General features: G+C 44.8%; 3 protein-coding genes across 3 annotated transcripts; 2 read left to right on the plus strand and 1 right to left on the minus strand.

The window, feature by feature from the left end:
• The first annotated feature begins 98 nt into the window (after positions 1–98).
• LOC123407711 (transcription factor BHLH3-like) lies at positions 99–1,863 on the plus strand. Its single transcript, XM_045100902.1, has 4 exons — positions 99–752; positions 862–1,038; positions 1,165–1,341; positions 1,489–1,863. Exons 1-4 carry the CDS (start codon positions 195–197, stop codon positions 1,567–1,569), a joined length of 993 nt encoding a protein of 330 aa, XP_044956837.1. The 5' UTR covers positions 99–194; the 3' UTR covers positions 1,570–1,863.
• Positions 1,864–3,556: 1,693 nt separating this feature from the next.
• On the minus strand, positions 3,557–16,118 carry LOC123407935 (serine/threonine-protein kinase ATR). Its single transcript, XM_045101186.1, has 16 exons — positions 15,926–16,118; positions 15,693–15,837; positions 15,214–15,317; positions 14,780–15,093; positions 14,573–14,697; positions 13,390–13,534; positions 12,757–13,326; positions 12,591–12,666; positions 11,743–12,094; positions 10,258–11,511; positions 6,846–10,161; positions 6,198–6,767; positions 5,185–5,811; positions 4,878–5,072; positions 4,595–4,785; positions 3,557–4,221 (listed from the first exon to the last, which is right to left on the minus strand). The coding sequence occupies exons 1-15, from the start codon at positions 16,077–16,079 to the stop codon at positions 4,618–4,620; spliced, it is 8,115 nt and encodes a 2,704-aa protein (XP_044957121.1). The 5' UTR covers positions 16,080–16,118; the 3' UTR covers positions 3,557–4,221; positions 4,595–4,617.
• A 3,950-nt stretch (positions 16,119–20,068) lies between these two features.
• On the plus strand, positions 20,069–21,340 carry LOC123407936 (1-aminocyclopropane-1-carboxylate oxidase homolog 1-like). The gene has a single exon (XM_045101187.1). It carries the CDS (start codon positions 20,175–20,177, stop codon positions 21,255–21,257), a length of 1,083 nt encoding a protein of 360 aa, XP_044957122.1. The 5' UTR covers positions 20,069–20,174; the 3' UTR covers positions 21,258–21,340.

The following is a 21,340-nucleotide window of genomic DNA, read 5'->3' on the forward strand; positions in this document are numbered from 1 at the left end:
CCTTAATGCCACTGCTCACCATTCATTACCAAGGAATAATTGTCCCCCCCTTCCATCACCCCATATATTAATCCCCCCCTCACCATTGCCACCAACACAACACACCACTCCTTCTCTTCCCAACCCCCTCTCTCCATCTCCATCACTGTCAAGCAAGGGGAGCACCAAGAAAGAGGAGAGGAGAGGGGAGGAGGATGGAGCTGGATGAGCAGGCCTTCTTGGAGGAGCTCTTCTCGCTGAGGAGGGACGCCACGGCGTGGGAGTGCAATGCCATGGGGGACTTCTTCTCCCCGGCATGCGGGGCCGCCGCCATGGGTGACTGCTTCCAGGACCGCCACCAGCCCACCGTCAGCGTCCTGCCCACCTTCACCGCCTCCTACGACCCGCAGCATCAACAGCACCAGCAGGCGGGTGTGGGGTTCGACTGCCTCAGCGAGGTCTACGGCGGAGCCACGCCCTTCGCCAATGCCGTCGCCGGCGGGTACGGCGAGATGGGGTTCCTCGGCGCGATGGACCCCAAGGCGGCGGCGGAGGGGACGGCCGGCCTCGGCGCCTGCAAGGTGGAGCCCGGGCTGGCGGCGGGGGCGGACGGCGGCCCGTTCGGCCAGGGCCAGATGTCGGCGGCGCCGGCGTCGAGGAAGAAGCGGGTGGAGGGCATGCCGTCCAAGAACCTGATGGCCGAGCGCCGCCGCCGGAAGCGCCTCAACGACCGCCTCTCCATGCTCCGGTCCGTCGTTCCCAAGATCAGCAAGGTGAATGAACACCACCAAATCATCCATCTTGGCAGAACGAGGGGTGGTCCGTGGAATCTTGGGACTTGGAGTAAATCTGAATGTCGTTCTTGATTTTGGGCGTCTGTAGATGGACAGGACGTCGATCCTGGGGGACACCATCGACTACATGAAGGAGCTGCTGGAGAGGATCCGGCGGCTGCAGGAGGAGATGGACGGACCGGAGGCGGCGGCGGCGGCGGCGCCGCTGCTGAGCGTGTTCCGGGAGCTCAACCCCAACGAGATGCTCGCCAGGAACACCCCCAAGGTCAGTACAGGGATAGGATATCTTCTTCTTCTGAGAGCTTGTGTCGCCAATGGAGCAGAGAGCTGCGCCATTGCTGCCGCTGCGGCTTGAAAAATATGGCGGTGACCGAGGGATGTGTGGTTGCAGTTCGAGGTGGAGCGCAAGGAGGGGGAGGAGGGCGACACCCGGGTGGAGATCTACTGCGCGGCCAAGCCGGGGCTGCTGCTGTCGACGGTGAGCACCCTGGACACGCTCGGCCTCGACATCCAGCAGTGCGTCGTCAGCTGCTTCAACGACTTCGCCATGCACGCATCCTGCTCCGAGGTAACCAAGAACTCCTCCATCCATGACTTCATCATCCACCAGCAAACATGGATAGATTCATCTACTTCTTGAGCTACCATCATCAGCTCAGCCTCAGCTGGTCAGGTCACCATTTCCATCTCATTGATTGGAGTTTTGTGGGTGCAGATGCAGAGGGAGATGATGAGCGCGGACGCCATCAAGCAGGAGCTGTTCAAGAACGCCGGCTACGGAGGCGGCTGCTTGTAGAGAGACGGGCAAGAAGCAGCAGCAGCACCATGACCACCATGACCAGCAGCAGGAGAAGCAGGAAGGATAATAAAGTAGAAGTAGCTGTAGCTGTAGCAGTAGCAGTGAGTAGAATTAGCACTTAGCAGCTGGTAGCAGCAGTGGCGAAAAAGGCCGGGCAAAAGATTCGGGAGAGGCCCTTTTTTTCCGCAGACGATAGCCGCCGTGTCGCTCGCCGTGATCAAAATTCTCTCCTGTTAACAACAACAAAGATCGGCGAGCGCCTTTCCGATGATTGATTGACGACGACGATGATCCCCACTCTCTTTTTGCGCTTTTCCGGCCATTGTTTAGTGCTTATCACCCACCCATGTCGCTGTGCCGCGGTACCAAATCGGCCCAAAAGAAAGAGAAAGAGAAAGAGAAAGCGAAAGCATCTTGGGTTGGGTCGTGCCGTGCTCCTGTTGTTTGACATCGTCATTGCTGGGCACCAGCTGATGCATACTGTAGTGATGAATCGTCCATGCATGCATGCATGCATGTATGTACAGGCGGCGGCAGCAGCAGCAGCAGCGACGTTGCTTGCTTTGCTTTGCGTTGGCGTCCTCGCTGAAGTTCATGATGATGATGCCGCTGGAGAAGAAGAGGACATGGATGGATGGCTGGCATGAATTGGGACGTGGCATGGCAAGAGAAAGTCTCTCCCCCGTTTTGTTCTTCTAATGATGATGACGATGGCATGGGTGTGTGACTGGGGCACTGGATGGAGAAAGAAAGGTTCCCTCCATTTTTGTTCTCCTCTGTGCGCGCGCGTGTGTGTGTGTGATGATGATGATGATGAAGAAAAGGATTTCGGCACCTAGAAGGACCCCCGATCTTTGACATTGGACAATGTATGTTGGGCGCCTCCGTTCACCCGTTGCTTTGCGTTGCTCCTCAAATCTTCACTGATGACGATGAAGAATTGAAGATGATGATGATATGGGCGTTGCATTGGGAAAACGAAACTTCTCCCAATAAATAATGGCGATGATGAAGTCATGGATGGATGAGTGTGGCATTGTATAAAATAAATACTCCCTCTGTCATGGTTTAGAAGACGTGCTTGGTAATTCTCTAGACCTAGATGATTATTGATTGGCCGTAGGATGAGTTAAAAAATAGCATTCACACTACGCATGCATATAGGGGGTGTTTGTTTCCAGAGACTTTTTGGTGTAGGGACTAAAAAAAGTCCCTTTTAGTCCCATGTGAAACAAACAGGAGGGACTTCTTTTATGGACTAAAAGAGAGTATTTGGAACTAAAGAAAGAAGTCCATATGGGAGGGTCTTTTGGGGACTTTTTTAACACGTTTTCCAACACTACCCCTACTTTTAGCATGTCATTTAATAACTTCTAGTATATTACTAGGGGTAACATAGTCTTTTTGCATGTCATTTAATGACCTCTAGTCCTTATTTAGTCCATGAAAACAAACATGTAGGGACTAGTGACTTTTTTAGTTGGGACTAAAAAAAATCAGGGTCATAGAAATAGTACAACGGACTACTAATTAGCTGCTAGGAGTAAATGCAATGCATCTTAAACTTTGTCTATTATAGAAATGCACGTAAATTTAACCGTGCCTTCTAAATCGTGACGAAGGTATAGTAATAATATTTACCGCCATTTATGAGAACAATTATGGTGATGACGAAGGTGTAGAAAAACAAAGTTCACCTCCATTTTCCTCCCCCTCTCCGCAAGTGTGTGTGTGTGTGAGTATTAAGAGACGAGGAGGACCGGTGGCACTTGTCGTATCCCTTGGCATTGTTGGCCGGATGAGGCCGGGGACCGATCAGTTAAGTAATCGCCGAGCAGGACCATTGACCCCTAATTTACACGCTCTAGACTAGACCACCGGCCTGGACAGCCGAAAAGACAAAGATCGTGTCGGTAAAAGCAGCCCGGCCAGCATATGCAAGCCCAATCATCAGCCGCTCCCACAACTACTAACTAGCCTCTCATCAGCCTATAAGATCTCTTAGTATTAGTATATGATTGATGATCAATTTGCAAGGAAGCAGGTCTGCATTTTGTAATGCCATAGAGGTCAGCCGTCCGTCCCGCGTTTTTCTATCTAGAGCCGGCGCTTTTCTGCAGGGCACCTTTTTCCTATTCAAAATGAATTGAAAAGGGTTTGGTTTGGCTCTCTTCTCTTCGGATCCATGCGCGGGTCGGTCAAAACCTAAACTCTGGAGTTTGTGCTCTTGCTGGCGGACGTTTGCAGTTCCGGGCCAGGAACCACAGGCGCGACAGCCAGCCAGCAACCCTTTTAGTATTTTCTTTCATCGGAGCCAGTAGGATATTCCAGATAAATTACAAGTGCTTGCAACGGGGTTGGATCATGGATGGGCGAAAAGGATGATGGTATGACGCCCTCCCTCGGCTTGCTTGCCTTGCCCATCATATTCCTCAAGCTCGAGATGCGGCTGTTGACGCCATGACGACGGCTGCCAAGTGTGTATCTCTCTCCCCATGCTTCCTCGTGTTGGAATCGTCCTGGCGCCGGAGAGGAGGCGGGCATGTGGCATGGCTGCACAGGCACCGCCCATCCTGCCTCGGGCAAGCTCTGCTTGCATGATTGAACCTTTGGGGATCCTCCAAAACGTAGAGGGAAGCCAATCCTACACTGCAAAATGGACCGAGGACTTGCCACTCTGAATACCATGACAATACTGCAACTTTCTTGCATCATACTCCCTTCGCCCCATAATGTAGGACGTTTTTTTTACACTACACTAGTGTCGGTGTCCAAAAATGTCCTACATTATGGGACGGAGGGAGTAGGATCTTATGGTCATAGGGACATCCCAAAATGGCTCATAAGGAGTAAGTAACCTCGGTAGCTAACACTAACAGCAGCAGCCATGTAAGTAGTAGTAACAGGAACAAAACAGCTAGAGGACTAGTTACAAAAATGCCGCTTAGCTGCCTGTATGTGAGTATGTCTACCTCATCCAGCCAAACACACATTAGCAGCGTGGGAGGGAGGGAGGGGGGACCTGTTGTTCGTTTAGGCCGTCAGTCAGAACCAGGGCATCCACCAGATGTACATCTTGCCGAGGTTCTTGTGGGAGACCGCCTCCGCGATCAGCCGCCGCGCCTGCCCTTCCACCGAGAGCGGCAGCGAGGGCGCCGCGTTCACGCCCACCACGACCCCCTGCAGCCTCGCCGTGATGTTGGCGATCGCCCTCTGGATCATCGTTAGGAAACACGAGGCAGACAGAGGTCAAGCATGTGCATTTGCAGCGGTCACACGCGAAAAATGCGCGAGGTTGGTCATACCTGTGCTTGCGGGTTTCGGACCTCCCCTCCGCTGGACTTGTGGGCTTTGGTCCACTCCACTAGCGGGTCGTGGATGAAGGTCTCGAGGACGGTCATGAGCGCCTCCTTGTGGCCCCTGAGGACCGACAGGGTGATCTCGCAGACCTTCAGAAACACGCCTTCGTATCCAGCGATGCCCAGCCCATCGATCATGTTCTGCAATCGCAAATTTAGCATGCCAGTGTTAAGTACCTGTGATGGAAATCGGATTGAATTCGTTGGATAAGCTGCTAAGAAGAAAGCACAAAACACGATTTCCACTGCTTACTTGTGTAAGCCTGAACGGCACCACCTCTGGCTTCTCAAGCTGCAAGCCCTTGTCGAACAAGCAGCTGAAATCCACATGAACACAGTCCCCGGTCGTCGCGTCAATAAGGATGTTCTCGCCGTGCCTGTCACCAAGCCCAACAATGTGCCCAACCATCGACCAAACTGCGGCGGTGTGTGCATATGCCACTCTGGCACGAAACCATGCGGCTGGTTCAGAGAATGTCGTCAAGAACCATTTGTGGAACACCGGGGGAAACAATGGAAGGATTTTGGTTTTCATCATCTCATCTTCAGGTATTTTGCTAGCATGGCATACATCATATATCCTCTTCATCTGCGAGTTTGTTTTCATCCTATCATACTTCCCGCAAGTTATGTATATGTCCTGAAGAATATGCCGAAGACCGCGGGTGTTGGGCACCCATTCTACTAGTCCACAGTCTTCTGTAAGTGGAACCACGGCAAAGGTTCTGATATAAAGCTTCCTCCTGCGGCTCTCTGGAACTTTGGAGAGGAGACGATTGATCACAGCATTGAACTCCATCATGCGTGCATCCTTCCTAAGGTCATCCTTCGGTTTGCATAGAAATGGGCGGGTCAATCCATCGCTTCCAAGGAACACAACCTGACATTCAAAATGATCAAAATAGAAACTTAAATGGGTGAAGTACTAGTGATGTATACAAGTTAGTTGAGACACTTAACAATGAAAACTAATCATAAATGAACAAAAATACTCCCTCCATCCCAAAATAACTGTCTCAACTTCATACTAATTCTAGTACAAAATTATACTAAGGTTGAGACACTTATTTTGAGTAGTACTTAAATGAGTACAAATAAGTGATCTGGACCCTTGGCTTGCACCCACAATACCATGATGCACACCAACCATAAAAACTATACTAGGACTACTTCCGTGCACAAACTTCAGTACATGTTGACAGTTGCCGCTCCTCAAACAAGCATAATTATCAAGTAAGGCAGTATTAAATATGTGCATGTGCATACCTTCTTTGGTTTCTGAAGGGAGGAAAGGATCTCTGCATCGTCGGCTATTCCAGCTATAGTAGGTTGCTCAGAGATTGAAAAAGGGTGAAAAGTAGATTGCCCTGACATATTTGAATCGTATGATGGCAGAGTCACAGTGAGAGCCTGCTGGACAGGTAATATAATTCCTAGGGGCATCATTCTTTTCAAGGAACTGAACTCAGTTGAGATATTTATTGACCTCGCCTTGGGCTGCCCTGGGTGAAAGCACAGCTTAATCAGATGTTCTATTAGAGAAGGAAACTGATTAAACAGCGCAACATGGTCGCTCCTCTTGCCAACGCCCTTCTTTGCTGATTTTAATATATTTGCAGCAGCCTCCCGTCTTGCAGAAACTGTTGACTTTGACACTGCAGCCATCATCCAAAGTGCTTGCTGAGGGTATGCCTGTAAAACCACCTGGATAATGTATCTTACAACTCTGACAAGTTCAGCATTCTGATGACAGATGCGAGATATCAACTGAGACAGCACAGTTAGCCACTGATAAGTTGGTAGATCCTTCGAGGACCCGCGGACGACCGCTAACATCTGCATTAGATGGGCTGATTAGATCTCTTACACAGATTGAAAAAAATGAAGGAAAGAAACATGCAAAACAAAATTTACCCTTTCATGAACGACTTTCATTTCTTCACTTGGCCCTTCTCGGATGTATATGTTTCCAAATTCAAACCAAAGCGTAAGGAACCGTGGTAGTGCTTGAAAAAGATTCTTGTGTCCTTTGTGGAGTCCTTTTGCATAACATAGCAAGACTGTTGGAAGCAACTCCCACCAAGGCCTCTCTTTAGCTGGGGCACTTGCACTTCCAGCATAGCCAGGAGTAACAGATCCAACTCCACCTGTGAATTTCTTTTCTTCCTGACGTTTCCTAGCATCAACAAGTAAATCATCCAAAAACTTTGCCATGCAAAAGAAACCCTTCTCCCACTTGGGCCGCAACTCTGTTACTCTACTGTAGAGAGATCTGATTTCCTCGCTCTGTTTTTGCCCTGTATTGTGGATCCATCTAGTATAAAGAAGAAGGGTTTTAGACACATCTGGATTCTCTTTTGATGCTTGTGTTGCAGAGATAGGCGCATTTGGCAATGCAAGAGAAAGGCTGGAAAGGGATGAAAGGACAGCATTTCCCAAAACCTCTGTGGGCATGTTTAGAAGTGTTTGCTGAAGTTCAGCTATAGCACTATCAGATTTACGTATATTCCAGAGGTGCTTTGCCTTCTCCATGTGAACGTTTGGAGCACCTGAAGCATCTGCTTCCAGTATTGCACGGTGGGCTGTCTCATAATGGCCAGCCAAACGGCAGAGCTTAGCATACTGAAGCCAGCAGTTCCCAACTTGAGAATTCATATGACTAAGATTATAAACCATCCTTCGGAAAGCAAGCAAAGGCTCTCTTGCCCACAGAGACGATTGTGTACATTTAAGACGGTTATCCCAGTCTTTTGTTAACTTCAGAAAACTTGGATCATCTGCACTGAATGATTTGTCGAGAAATGACTCATCTCCCAGCAGGGAGTTGAAGTCTTCCAGCTCACACAACATGTGGAGCTTGACAATGTAAGGATATGCACGCATATATGAGTCCATGCCTGCTGCAGCCAACGGGACTAGCAACGCTTGCTTGGACTGGGCAATCTTTTCAGCAACCATAAACTGATCTTTTGTCGTCATCGCCTTGAATATTTTTGCTAGACCTATGTCAAACGAAGCACTGTTCTCAGTGCTACTGTACACAAGACCTTTGTCTGCTTCGGGTAGGTACTCATCCATGAGATCCCATCTTCCTAATCTCCAAGCTGCCTGCACACCTTGCATGCACCATGTTTTCTTATACTGAGGTATTCTGCCAACCAAACCATCCACATGCGCAATCATGGCCTGAAGGTGGCACATGTTTAGCGAACAGTTGAGAACATCACAATGTCTATGGACAGAATCAGGTTCCATTTGCAAAGCATGTTCACACAGTGTTAGCACTTCAGCCCAGTTTCCAGCTTTCTCGTTGATGATAAGTTGATCTTGTAGGCTTGATGAATTCCTCAGATTAGCTAAACCTAATAGGCCATCAGGCTCATCCAATCCTCCATATATTTCCATCAGAAAAGAGATGTCATCATCTGAAAAAGTGCCACTACACTCTGCAGCTGGATTAGAGGAACCAGACTTCTCTCGGACATGAGATTCGAAATATGCTAGAGCACGAGCATGAGCTTGACATCTAAAAGAGGTCTTAGCTAGAGTAACTTTAGGTATAGCAGCCAACAGCTCAGCAACATTGCTACACTGCACCAGCAATTGATCTTGGCCGTTATTAGAACAGCTTTCATTGTTCAATTTACCTGCTTGCCTCCCAGCCATGGCATTATTAGACTGGGATAGAGCAATTTCCTGCTTGAGATCATCAACCCATTGCCCAAGATTATCAAGTAAAGTGAAGATGGCTTGAACACAAACCTCACTCTGCCCCCCAGTAATACCGTGAACAATAGTCCCACTACTTTCTGAAGCAGCTGCATTGAGAACAGACAATATTTCATCAGTGATACTTTGCCGAGCCTCTGGAGTTCCATAGCAGACAGCATTTAAAACCAAGTAAGGTAGGAGATAGAGCGCAGTTGGCATGTCATGCCGAACAATTCCTCGGCATGCACTGAAAATACCATAGCGCGATCCAGTTGCGTCGGATGTCAACTTTCTAATCCAATAATATATCCACCTTCTGAAGGACATTGTTGGGCGGTATATTGGGCCAAGTAAAGCAGCATCATTCACACTAGGGAGATGAAATCTTGATGTCAAGCATGGCGCAATTATTTCCTTAACATAACTAGAAAAACGTCCCCACAACTTCTGACCCCTTCTGCTCATTTCACAACTACTTGAATCTTCCCCATTATCTTCTTTGGGTAAAGACTGACAGCCAGCCAATTTTAGTAGCTCTTGAATAGCCAAGGCAGCAGAATCTTGTACTGTTGTGTCGGAAGCTGCTCTGAATGCCCTTGCAAGATGCTTGTGGATCAACTCAAATATAAGATCATCGTCTGAACATTCAATCTTAAAGCGCTCACATGAAATTACCTTGAACTTAGCAGGATCAACTGCACCCAGTGCACCAAGACAATCTGCACAAACTAGTTTCAGCCTCTGGCCAACCATTGTCCTTGACTCCTCAGCACATCCTTTAAGTAAAGCCATAATTAAAGCGCTTATTACATCCAAATCAGAAATATCTTCACCAATTATAAGTGCAGTGACATCCTCCCGTTTGGCCTTAAATAATTTACTCAACTCACATGCTACCATGTACCTTACATTCAGGCTCTCATGATTAAGACCATCAACGGCATCCTTTAGATGATCTTGCAGAGTCATTGATCCTCTGGCTTCCTGTATTACTTTGTTTACTTCCGACAAAGATGGTAAGCTGGGCAGCAATGGCAATTCACGTATATGTTGTTTAAGCAACTTACTGTTTTTCACAACAAGTTCTTCTAGGATTTCAACAATTTTTCTCAGGTGCACAGAAGGGCATTCTCTGCACTTCTCTAAGAACGGAATGAAAGCAGCTACGACTTGGGACATAACATACTTGATACTGGTCGATGATACCTCAGCCAATTGCTTTATGAAAAAATGTAGCACATCAAGACCATCCATTTGAAGAGCTTCCTTATCAGTGGCAAATATCAACAGAACCATAATCTTTGGTGCATGTGTACTCAAATAAGGGCCCATCATCTCAACTAACTTCCGTATACGCTGGAGAGCTTGTTTTTGAAGCTTTGCATCATCAGAATGAAGCATCTTCTTGTCAATGCTATTGAGAAGTCTGACAAAATCATTCTTCAAGAACTCAGGAAGGGCGTCATTCCCTGTCAAAATTCTTGCAATATTCTGTATTGTTGGTGAAATTCTTGTTGTCCTGAAAATTGAAACACCATTAAAACTCATTCAAAATTATGCCTGATTACAAAGGAAGTATCTAGAGAAATATGTCCATAATGAAAAGAAAGGTTACCTTCTATCGGTCTCGATATGGTCAGATTCCCCAGGAAAACATATGATCTCATCAAGCAGTGTTGGCAAAGCAGCTGCAAATATTTCTTTGCTATCACTCCCCGTTTCGGTGTGATAAAACTGTAGAACAGACGGCAAGTGCTGCCCATCTTCATAGAATAGAGCGAACGAAAGCACTTTAGGTAGTGAATTAACAATCAATGGTACTAGTTCAGTGTTTAGATGGTTTGCCAGTTCATGCAGAGTAATAACAGCTTGGTCATTGTCTGGGTGAGAGACAATAAGCTTTGGTATAACTGATGGAACCATTCTCCTAATCAGCTCTTCAGTCTTAATCCCAAGAACAGCCTCAGCAAATTCACTAATCACTAAGGGATGATTCAACAGTCTAGATGAAAGATAGTCATATAAATTATCTCTGACACGGAAGTTATTCGAGAGGAAGAGTTCTATTCCTCCTTTGAAACTGTAAGTGCAGCATCTGTGAAGTAATCTTGATGCCGTCTTCCTTACAATGGGATCATGGTTATCAAGCTGAGCAATAAGCAATACAAATGAGCAGAAAAAAACTTCCCCTTGAGTATCACTGGCTTGCATAATTGTAGCAGTAGACTCCAAAAGAGTCAGTAGAACATGAGAATCTTCAGCTTCTGCGAAAGCTCGCTTTATTCTGTCCATGAACTTAAGTTCTTTAGTCCCTCCCTCCATTCGCACTTCATCCGAGAACAAAATGTCCATGACTCTGTTTTCCAAAAAGCAGCATACTACAAGAGAAAATGCATCTCTGACATCTTTCATTCCATTAAGTAGCAGAAAATCAATACACTTTACCCACTTAATTTTCATCTCAAGTAAAACCTCTTTGCTAGAATGTCTCAGTACTCGTGGCAAAACTTCAACCATGGAAATGATACATTCTTTGGAAGTCTGTGCATATAGGAACTTGAAAAAAAGTTTGTGGGCCTTCAAAATATTATGTTTCAAGTCAACATTGTCAGATTCTAGTACTGCCATGTCCACAATAGAAATCTGCTCTTTCGTATTGACAGTTCTGTTATCACACTGAGGGCACCAGAAACCTTTCAAGAGAAGATCCAATGTTGAGACTGGTTGCTTAGAGTCCTTGTCCATGAACAGCTTGCAACTGTTCCCCGCTTTGTCAGTAGCTTCAGTTGTTCCATTTAAACAAGATAAGAAACCAAGTGAAAAGGCAACACATTTCCACACTTTATCAGATCCTAAATCACCAAATAACCTGAAGAAAAAAAGCCGACTCTAGGTTATCAGATCTTACAGAAGAACTATAAAACAAATTAAGCGCATTGTGGTATAAGCAAATTTGAATTTATTAATTTTCCTCAACCAAGGAAATGCCTTCAATAATATTTGGTAATCATAACCCAACGAAAAATTTGCTGTTCTGGTTCAACAAAAGGCAAAGTGTAAAATGCATAATCTGAAATCATGGTAAAGTATATTTACTCACTCAAGTTTCTTGAACATCACTCCAAGCATCCTAGGACCAGAATACAGTACAATAATGGGCAGAGACATAAGAGCCTCATTTTGAACCTCCAGCGATTCACTATGGATAGCCAGTTCAAGGAGTTCAAGGTCACAATCAATATTCAGTCTGTTGCCAATCTTAGCAATAACTTGTAACACAAGGCATTTTAAGTTCCAGTCTAAGCATGTTTGAGTGGAAACATGACCATTGGACCACACCCGTTTCAGCAAGCTGATGAGATCAACATATAGTGGATAATCTAAATCTTCACTGCGATCACCAATCAGCTGAGCTTCATCTTCAAACAGTTTAGAGTCTCCAGGATGAAAGGCTACATAGACATTTAGACAAAAGTGGACGGTAAAAAAATGAGAGAAAGATAGCCATATCATCATGTACTCGAGAATATTTGGTCTGGCATAAGCTTGAAGCAATGAGCTTGTAAGTTTATCCCGGGACAATGGGATCAGCAAATCCTTTGTTCATAATTATACATGTCTGATAGGTCCAGGTGCCTTCTATGTTCTAGATGATTTGACAGAGAAGGATGATTGTGGGGTTTACAAGCAGGTCTTACACAAATAGCTCACCAAAATTGTATTTAATGATCTACCTTATACGATGAACAAGCCATAAGCCCAAGAAGTTGTATAAATACAAACAAGGACGTAAAGCACAAAACAGGATCACGAAAACCTTGAAAGGAATATTAAGAAATTGCACAGTTGTTACAGGCTTATAGCTAAAGCTACCTAAGATCCCAAACATAATCCATGCAAGTTGCAACATGGCATGTACAAAATGCAAAAGACAGAAGAAAACCTTACATCGGAGAAGCATTACAGTCTGAAGGGCTTTGAAATACAGTAATACGTCAAAGGAAAAGAAACATTTCTCGGTTGCCTGCATCATTCACTAATGGTTAGGATGTTAAGTTCAAAAACAATGAAAAGCCAAAATCAATTATGCAGCTTTATCATGATTTCTGCCTACCTGCTTGCAAATCCAAGGGATCCAGGAGAGAACTTGCTTAGAAATACTAATAAACATACTTGTCTTTGGGTTAACACAGAATGAAAGAGAAAGAAGACTAAGCACTTGTATAGCAATATCAGGCTCCAATGGATAAGCATTATGATTGTCAGGTGACAGGAACTTAATACGTGAATTTAGTGACAGTTGAAGATCATAGGCATAATCTTTTGCTAGTTCATGTCCTATGCCAGCAGGAGATAATTTGGCCATAAATGAACCAATGGTTGATCGTGATTTTTCAGACATCTTTTGACGTTTGTACAAAGTATTTTCCTGGTTCTGAGCTACTCTTTTCTGGCCGACTTTTGGCAGGTCAAATACTTCAGATTTTTTCTGAAAGCTGCCTCGATCATCACTGGCATCCACAGACACCGAACTCCGACCAAATTTGTCAACAACCAATCGAATGCATTCAGTCACTTTGTCATAAGGCTTGGGCAAGTAGAGCAACTTCAGAAGGATCTCTGGTTTCCATACTTGTGGGGAGCAGACTTCGACTATTCTCATGTACGCATTGCACATCGCAGCCTGCAAAAGGTAGCATTAGTAGAGAGAAGTACCCACAAAACCTGGGAAAATCAAGTTGCTAACCTGAAGCTCTGAGCTTCTGCTGGTCTGTACTGCTCTCGTGAAAACATTGACAATATCAGCAGCTGTAGATTCAACAATATAACCAGGACACGAAGAATGCAAAGCATTAAGACATGCACCCATTGATAAGTCATAATCTGGATCTCTGCAGAAATAGGATAAAGTGTTATGCTATTTGACAGTGTTTGTGCATGCTCCCATAATATCCATGACAAAATAAAACCTACACCGTATGGTATTTAAGACTTTTAATATTAGGGAGAGCGAGCCAGTACATTGCTTATTGTGTTGTACAATATCTTTTTAAGGTCCCCAGCTGTAACTCTTTTGTAGAATACTTCTTCGTTATAATAAAAACAGTTCATGGAAAATATATAGTTGAATGATTCAATAACTACCACTACCAGCTTCATCAGTATATTGTTGTTTGACTAAAAGAATTTACCAAGAAAAAAGGCTACTATGTATGAAACATACCCAAAGAAGGCAAACATATTAGCAGTCTTGTATGTAACAAAAGGGGGAAACGTACATAATTCCTGACCAAAAAAGAGCAAAATATAATCCAGCGTTACAGATTTGCACTCTATGCTTCTTCCAAGTGCGAAATTACTTTTCTACATAACTATTACATTGACTGACATTTAGAGATAAAGATCTGATTCATGAAACCAAATATTCACCGGTGACAGAACTAAAATGGATTATAACCCGGTATTTCAGGTAAACATAGGGGAGGTACGAATAGATCAATATGCTTTGCTTCCAATACAACTAGGTGCCTACAATTGGTTCTTCTTAAATCACAGAAAAATGAAGAAAACAAAGCATGGACCAAGGCATCACAAGCACTACAAAACATAAATATCAGTGGGCAAATATGCTTAACCAGAAAGCCAAGACCAGGGGAACAAAATCATATAATAAAGCATCTAAACTAGTGTTTCATAAACCAGACCAACTCTCTTCTTCTTAATGAAATGCAGGAACCCCCTGCCCCTCTTGAGGTGTCCTCAAAACAAAACAAAAAAACTAGTGTTTCATAGATTCCTTTCACATAGTAAAACAGACCTGAGGAATATCCGCAACATCTTGTGACTTTTGAGTTCGACTGCTCCAAATGAAATCACTGGAGCGAGTGTAATAATCTAGACTAGAAGAAAAAGATACAACAAGAGCATACCTGATGCTAGAAAGCTCATTAACATCTTGGCTTAGAATCGATGTGATTGAACGAATAATAGTTTCTGTAGGAAGAATCTCAACAGTCATCACCGTTGCAACAATCCGTGCAAAATCAAAACAAACCTGTTGCACCAAATTGATTAACAATGCGTCGAAGGTACAGGTATAACCGAAAAAGCACAAAGGCTCAAGGTTAAATACCAACCTTGTGGAGGGATTCATCCCCATAACAGAGAATAGAACAAGCAGCGGAAATAAATGGCATGGTAACAACCCCTTCAACATGCAGGGTACCATCTGTAAGGCATTTGTTGATGAGTCTAATTAACGAAGTGGCAAATGGGCGCCACCTCATGTCACCAGACAGATCAACCAGCAGGCCAGGTCCATTTTTAGGCTGGAACCTCTCTGGGAGCTCACTAAAAATCGCAGGGGAGTCCAAAATGTCTGAGAAGGATCCACAGAAGCATTTTAAAAGACATCCACTCTCCGTGTGCTTGGATGCTACATATTGTAGATCTGTTAGATTGACAAGAAGTTCAATTTAAATCCTCTCTGCATAACCTGACACACAGGAGTACTCAACAAACTGAAATTTGTACAACGATATGACTAAATAAAGTGAACAGGATCACAGGCCTTCTACTGCAACCATCGCATCCAAGAAGAACTGCCTGTAGGCCTCCCGGTCACCGGTGCGCAGAAGTGAGAGGAGAGACCAAACCGGCTCAAATATAATTGACCTGCAACGGTGAAGAAACCAAACCGAGCATATGTAAACAACACATGGCACTTGATGGCACACATATAACGACACTAGTAGTAGGATAAACTAACCAGACTAGCATCATCGCTTGAAGATGCCAAGCATTTACTGGATTTACAAATCTATCGGTTGTTCAAACATGCATCATTTTCCCCTTCCAACATTCAACCCAAACTAGATATTGCTTGCTCTACCGCGCACACGACATCAGCTAAATTCACCCCATGTCTCGCACGCCGATGCAGTAATACTTCGTAATCGAGCCCTCAAATCCATGTAATTTCCCATGGGGAGAGCGATTGGACTAGGGTTTAAAGGGGGTGAAAGGGGGGAAGAGCAGGGGAGTGCTTACTGGTAGTCGGGGTCTGCGAAGAAGGGGAGGATGCGGCCGATGACGCGGATGACCTCGGCGGGGCGGCCGTTGGAGAAGACCCCGGGGAACCTGGGCGCCGTGTAGGTGAGCAGCCTGAGCACCACCGAGGTCTCCTTGTCGGTCGCTGCATCGACGGGTCAATCACAGAGGACGTGAGCGGCCGTAGCCCGCGCCGAGAGGGGGACGGAGCCGCGGGAGGAGGGGGCGCGTACCGGTGGGGGCGGGGAGGACGTGGTCGCGGAGGAGGCTGGGGAGCACCTCGCGGAGCTTGGCCTCGTAGTGGGCGGAGGCCGGGCCGGCGGCGGAGGAGGAGGAGCCCGCGATGAGCGCGCGGAGCTCCTTGATGTGGCCGGCGAAGTTCGACATGGCCGGCGGTGGCGGCCGCCGCCGGAGCCGGAGGGGGAGGGTTCGTCGGCGGCGGCGGCGCCCTTTTCCCTCCTTAATTTCGAAACGGAATTCGAGAGACTGCTCCCCCTTCCTTTTCTTCGTCGTCTCTCCCTTTGGAGCGTGGTCGTCGTTTGTGTTGGGCCCAATCTAAAGACAGACGATGGATAGATATAACTCGGCCCGGACACAGCTCTGGGCTTTCGGCTGGTCTGAAACTCAAGTTCGGCCCCAAAAAAGATCTTATCTTTTCCGAGACTCGTCGAAAGGAAATGCATGCCTCTCATAAAAGTACAAAAAAAAGGTACACACATTTTTTTGTTTTTGAGAGGCACAGTCATACCTTCGCAAAAATAAAACCGTGCCTCGAGGAAGGGAAAAAAGTTTTTTTTCTTTTCAAGCGTAAACAAATCCGTTCCTCCCGTGAAAGAAAACACGTGATTTTCGACAAAGAAATAAAAAAGAAAAAACATTTTTTCGTGCAATTTTTTTTTACCAAAGCTAAGGAAGACCGATGAAAAACCAGAAGACCAAAAAACCCCAAAAAAACACCTAAAAAACCGAAAATGCGTGCGGAAAAAAATCCAAAGAAAAGACTAGAATGCAACACATGGCGGCGATAGTGAACACACCAAGTGGCGGCGCCTGAGAGTGATCGCTGAAAGGCATCGAAGGAGCGCTCGCCAACTAGTTGCTCCCATGGGCGGGCGCTCCTATATCTCGCTTTTAGCGAGACAGCGGTTGCACTCGCATAGGGGCGAACCCTAGACGGGCTGGGTCAGCGGTGCAGGAGCCACAACCTGTTTTTGTTTTGTTTTGTTTTTCTGTTTTTTCCTCACTTTCTGTTTTTTTTGTAAAAGAATTATACGTTTTTTTTTTTTTGAAAAGATGAGGAATATATATTAAAATATGTTGAACAGGAATTTGAAAAAAGTTGAACAAGCATTTAAAAATGTTGAATAATTTTTTGAAAAATGTTGAATGAGTATATGCCAAATGTTGAACAAGTATTTTAAAATATTGAATAATAATTTGAAAAATATTGAACAAGTATTTAAAAATGTTTAATAAATATTAAAAATGGTGAACAAGTATTTGAAAAACATTGAAATAGGTATCAAAAAATGTTGAATGTGTAAATAAAAAACGTTGAACAAGTATTTGAAAATATTGAATAAGTATTAAAAATGCTGAACAAGTATTTGAAAAAATGTTGAATAACTATTAAAATGTTGAAAAAGTCTTTGAAAATATTAAAATAACGTTGGGACAATGTTGAACGTGTATACAAAAAATGTTGATCACTTGTTACAATTTGTTTTTTACGTGTACAAAAATGTAGAGTGAAAACAAAGACAAACATAAAAAACACAAAATAAAAAGAAATAGAGAAGAAAAAGAAAATCAAACAAAAAAGTACAAAAAAAAGAATGAAATAAATCTGAGAAGAAAGGAAAAACAATGAAAAAATGGAGAAGAAAAAAGAAATCAAACAAAGAAAACGGAAAAGGTAAAAGATAAAATGGAGAATAATGGCTCGGTCGTCTCTAGTAGATCTTGATCCTACTGCTAACAAAGTAACAAGAAGTCTGAAGTGGGCGGAGTGGTTAGCCTCGCTGGTGGGAACACTAGAGACTAGGGTTTGATCCCGGGGTGCCTTATTTTTATTCCCGATTTTATGAACTTGGCGGCAATAGAGTCGTCGCTTCGCACAACTAGGTGTCTGACACAGCTGAACCATGACCGCGAGTGAACTTTCAGAAAAAAGGCTAACTCAAGGGGACTCAAACCATGGATATCGTGCTAAAGACGACGCGACGCACCCAACTGAGCTAGCGACTTTTATTGACAAGTTAACACATCAAAGTTTAAATATACAATGTAGATCCGAAGTATTTTCGGAATTATGAATGCAATTTATTTTATAAACTGAGTGTTTTGTGAATTAGAAACACTTATCAAATTTGCATTTTTTTTGAAAAAAACATTTTCGAAAATCAGGATTTTTTTTAAATCATTAACACTTTTTTGAAAATGGGAATATTTTTTTAAATCCTAAACACAAATTTTTGCAAAACACGAACATTTTTTGAACAACTGAACAAAAAATCAAAACGTAAACAGTTTCGAGATATTTTGAACAATTTTGAAACGGTAACATCTTTTGAAACTCCAGAAAAATAAAAAAACGTTAGTACCTTTTAAATTTGTGATTTTTTTAAACGGTAACATTTTGTGAAATCAATAATATTTTTTGAAATATGAGAAATTTGTACTTAGAAAATTTGAAATCCAGAATATCTTTTGAAATATGGCCATGTCTTACAAAATGTTAACATTGTACTTAGAAAATGTTAATCAAGCATTTGATAAATGTAAAAATGTGCATTTATTTTTATGACCATGTATTAGAAAACATTAATCAAGCATTTAAAAAAATTAAAGTGTTTATAGGAAAAATATTGACCACGTATCCGAAAAATGTTAATGTTGTATTTGAAAGATGTATAGAAGTGTAGAAAAAAATGTTGACAATGTATTAAGAAAATGTTAAATTTGTATTAAAAAAGTTAAACGTGTATTTAAAAATTGTTGTTCACATATATAAAATGTAGAATGAAAACCAAAAGAAACAAAGGCAGCAAAAAAGTAAAACTGCAATTGAAACAAAATTTAAAAAAACAAAAAAGATAATGGAAAATAAAACCGAACAAGAAAATGCAAAAGGAAAGAAAAAAACTAAAGAATGGGAGAATAAAAAATAAAAGAAACAAAAGAAAACAAGAAGAAAGCATTCAAAACCAAGAAATGTTAAAATCATACTAAAAGTTGTTAAAAAGATATGTGGAGAATGTTAAACATGTATTAGAAAACGTAGAATGAAAACCAAAAGAAGGAAATAAATATAGAACCGAAACAAAAAATAAAGAAGAAAACAGAAATAAAACGAAAGAAATAATTGAAAAAACAAATGGGAAAACGGTGAAAACTGATAAAGAAATGACAAAAATACGTCAAAACAAAGAAAGAAGCAAAGAAAACGACAAAAAAGTAAAAGAACCAATGAAAATCGAGAAAGAAAGAAATAAAAACAAAGCAAAAGAAAGGCAAAAGGAAAGAAAAAAAAAACTAGTGAAAAAGAAAAGAAAAACTGAAAACCTGGAAAAACCAATGAAATACTGGCTCTTTTACCGTCAACTAGGCCACCTTCTAGTGTATACCACGAATTTGCTGTTGACTCGGTGGCTAGCATGTTGCTACTCATCTAGGAATCGCGAGACTCGGAGTTCCCGTTTTCCATCTCGCTTTTCTAAAGGCAGGAGGTGCACTAATTGATACATTGAGAACCTTTCGATTTGAAGCACGGTGGTTTCAGGAGGAAGGGTGTGAGGATATCATCAGGTCAGCTTGGGATAGATGCTTTCAAGACAGAGGGAGTGGTGTCACCCGAGCCCTAGAAAGTGTTGCCAGAGACATAAGCAAATGGAGTAGGATGTCGTGGGGGAGTTAGAAGGGAGGATAAAAAAGGTCCGAGGCGAACTGGAGAGATGTATAAGAGCTCCGGTTTTCTGAAGCAAAAATAAGGGAGGAAGCAGAAGTGGGAGGTGCATTGGAGGGCCTAAAGGAGAAGAAGTATACCAATATTTTGCCGTCGTCGATTGAGCCAGCACACTCTGACGCCGTTAAAATTTTCTATTTCGAAATATGGTTTTTGCGCGCGCGGCGGTTGGACGTATGTTGGAGATGCTGTGAGCAAGGAGTCCGAGGGAAATAATGTAAGGCCAGGGGTCTGCTAACGTACTTTTAAGAGTGCAAGATCGTGAAATTTCACTCTTGCGACTCTTGAATTTGAAAGTTGGCTGGTTATAGTGATGAGTTTGTTTGGTTTTGAGCAAATCCAGATGGATAGTAAACGTGTATAGCATTAATCATGAACAATTGGTTATCACGTACGTACCCATTGCATTCTACGTACGGTGAGTAAAGAGCCACGACTACTTCACTCGCCTCCACACAGATTACAAGGATCAGTAGACTAGACTGCAGACGTACGGCACAAGCTCGCTCCAGTAATCCATGGCCTCCGACCATCGCCTATACGCTCTCAAGGCCTTCGACGACACCAAGGCCGGCGTCAAAGGCCTCGTGGACGCGGGCGTCACCGCCGTCCCCGCAATCTTTCACCACCCGCCGGAATCCCTCAACGACGCACCAACCCATCCCCATGGCCACCAGTTCGCCATCCCGGTCATCGACTTAGCCGGCCTCGTGACACCGTCCGGACGGGCCTCCGTGGTCGGCGCGGTGACGGCGGCCGCGGAGACGGTGGGCTTCTTCCAGGTGGTGAACCACGGCGTGCCAGAGACGGCCATGTCGGGGATGCTCGCGGCGTTGCGGAGCTTCAACGAGGAGCCGGCGGAGGCAAAGCGGCCGTACTACAGCCGGGACCCTGGCCGGCGCGCCAGGTATGATAGCAACTTCGACCTCTTCCAGTCGCGGGCGGCCAGCTGGCGCGACACCCTCTTCATGGAGATGGCCCCGGAGCCGCCGCCGCCCGAGGAGATCCCGCCGGCGTGCAGGCGTGTGGCGCCGGAGTACGTGGGGCTAGTGCAACGGCTGGGCCGCACGCTCTTCGAGCTGCTGTCGGAGGCGATGGGACTCCGCCGCGGGTACCTGGAGGAGGAGCAGGAGTGCCTGGATGGGCTGAGCTTCGCCGGCCACTACTACCCTGCGTGCCCGGAGCCTCACCTGACCCTGGGCGCCACCAGGCACTCCGACTCCAGCTTCCTCACCGTGCTCCTCCAGGACGCGGTCGGTGGCCTGCAGGTGCTAGTCAACGACGACGACGACAAGCAGCCTGCGTGGGTGGACGTGCCGGCGGTGGCCGGAGCGCTGGTGGTGAACGTGGGGGACTACCTGCAGCTCATGTCCAACGACAGGTTCAAGAGCGTGGAGCACCGCGTGGTGGCCAAGAGCGTGGGGCCGAGGGTCTCCGTAGCCTGCTTCTTCCGGGTGGACGCGTCGACGAAGGTGCTCGCGCCGATCGTCGCTGACGCCGGCGGCGCGCGGTACAGGAGCACGACGGTGGCGGAGTTGGTCCGGCACTACAGGGCCAAGAGCCTGGACGGGGTCCCTGCACTCCAACACGTCAGGATCTGAATGAATCTCGCTTTCATCTGCTGTATGAACAAGTGCAAGTGTGCAACGAATAAATGAAATGAAGAGACAATTGCTGTTCGGTA

The sequence above is a fragment of the Hordeum vulgare genome, chromosome 7H (genome assembly GCF_904849725.1).
Source record: "Hordeum vulgare subsp. vulgare chromosome 7H, MorexV3_pseudomolecules_assembly, whole genome shotgun sequence".
Taxonomy (NCBI): domain Eukaryota; kingdom Viridiplantae; phylum Streptophyta; class Magnoliopsida; order Poales; family Poaceae; genus Hordeum; species Hordeum vulgare.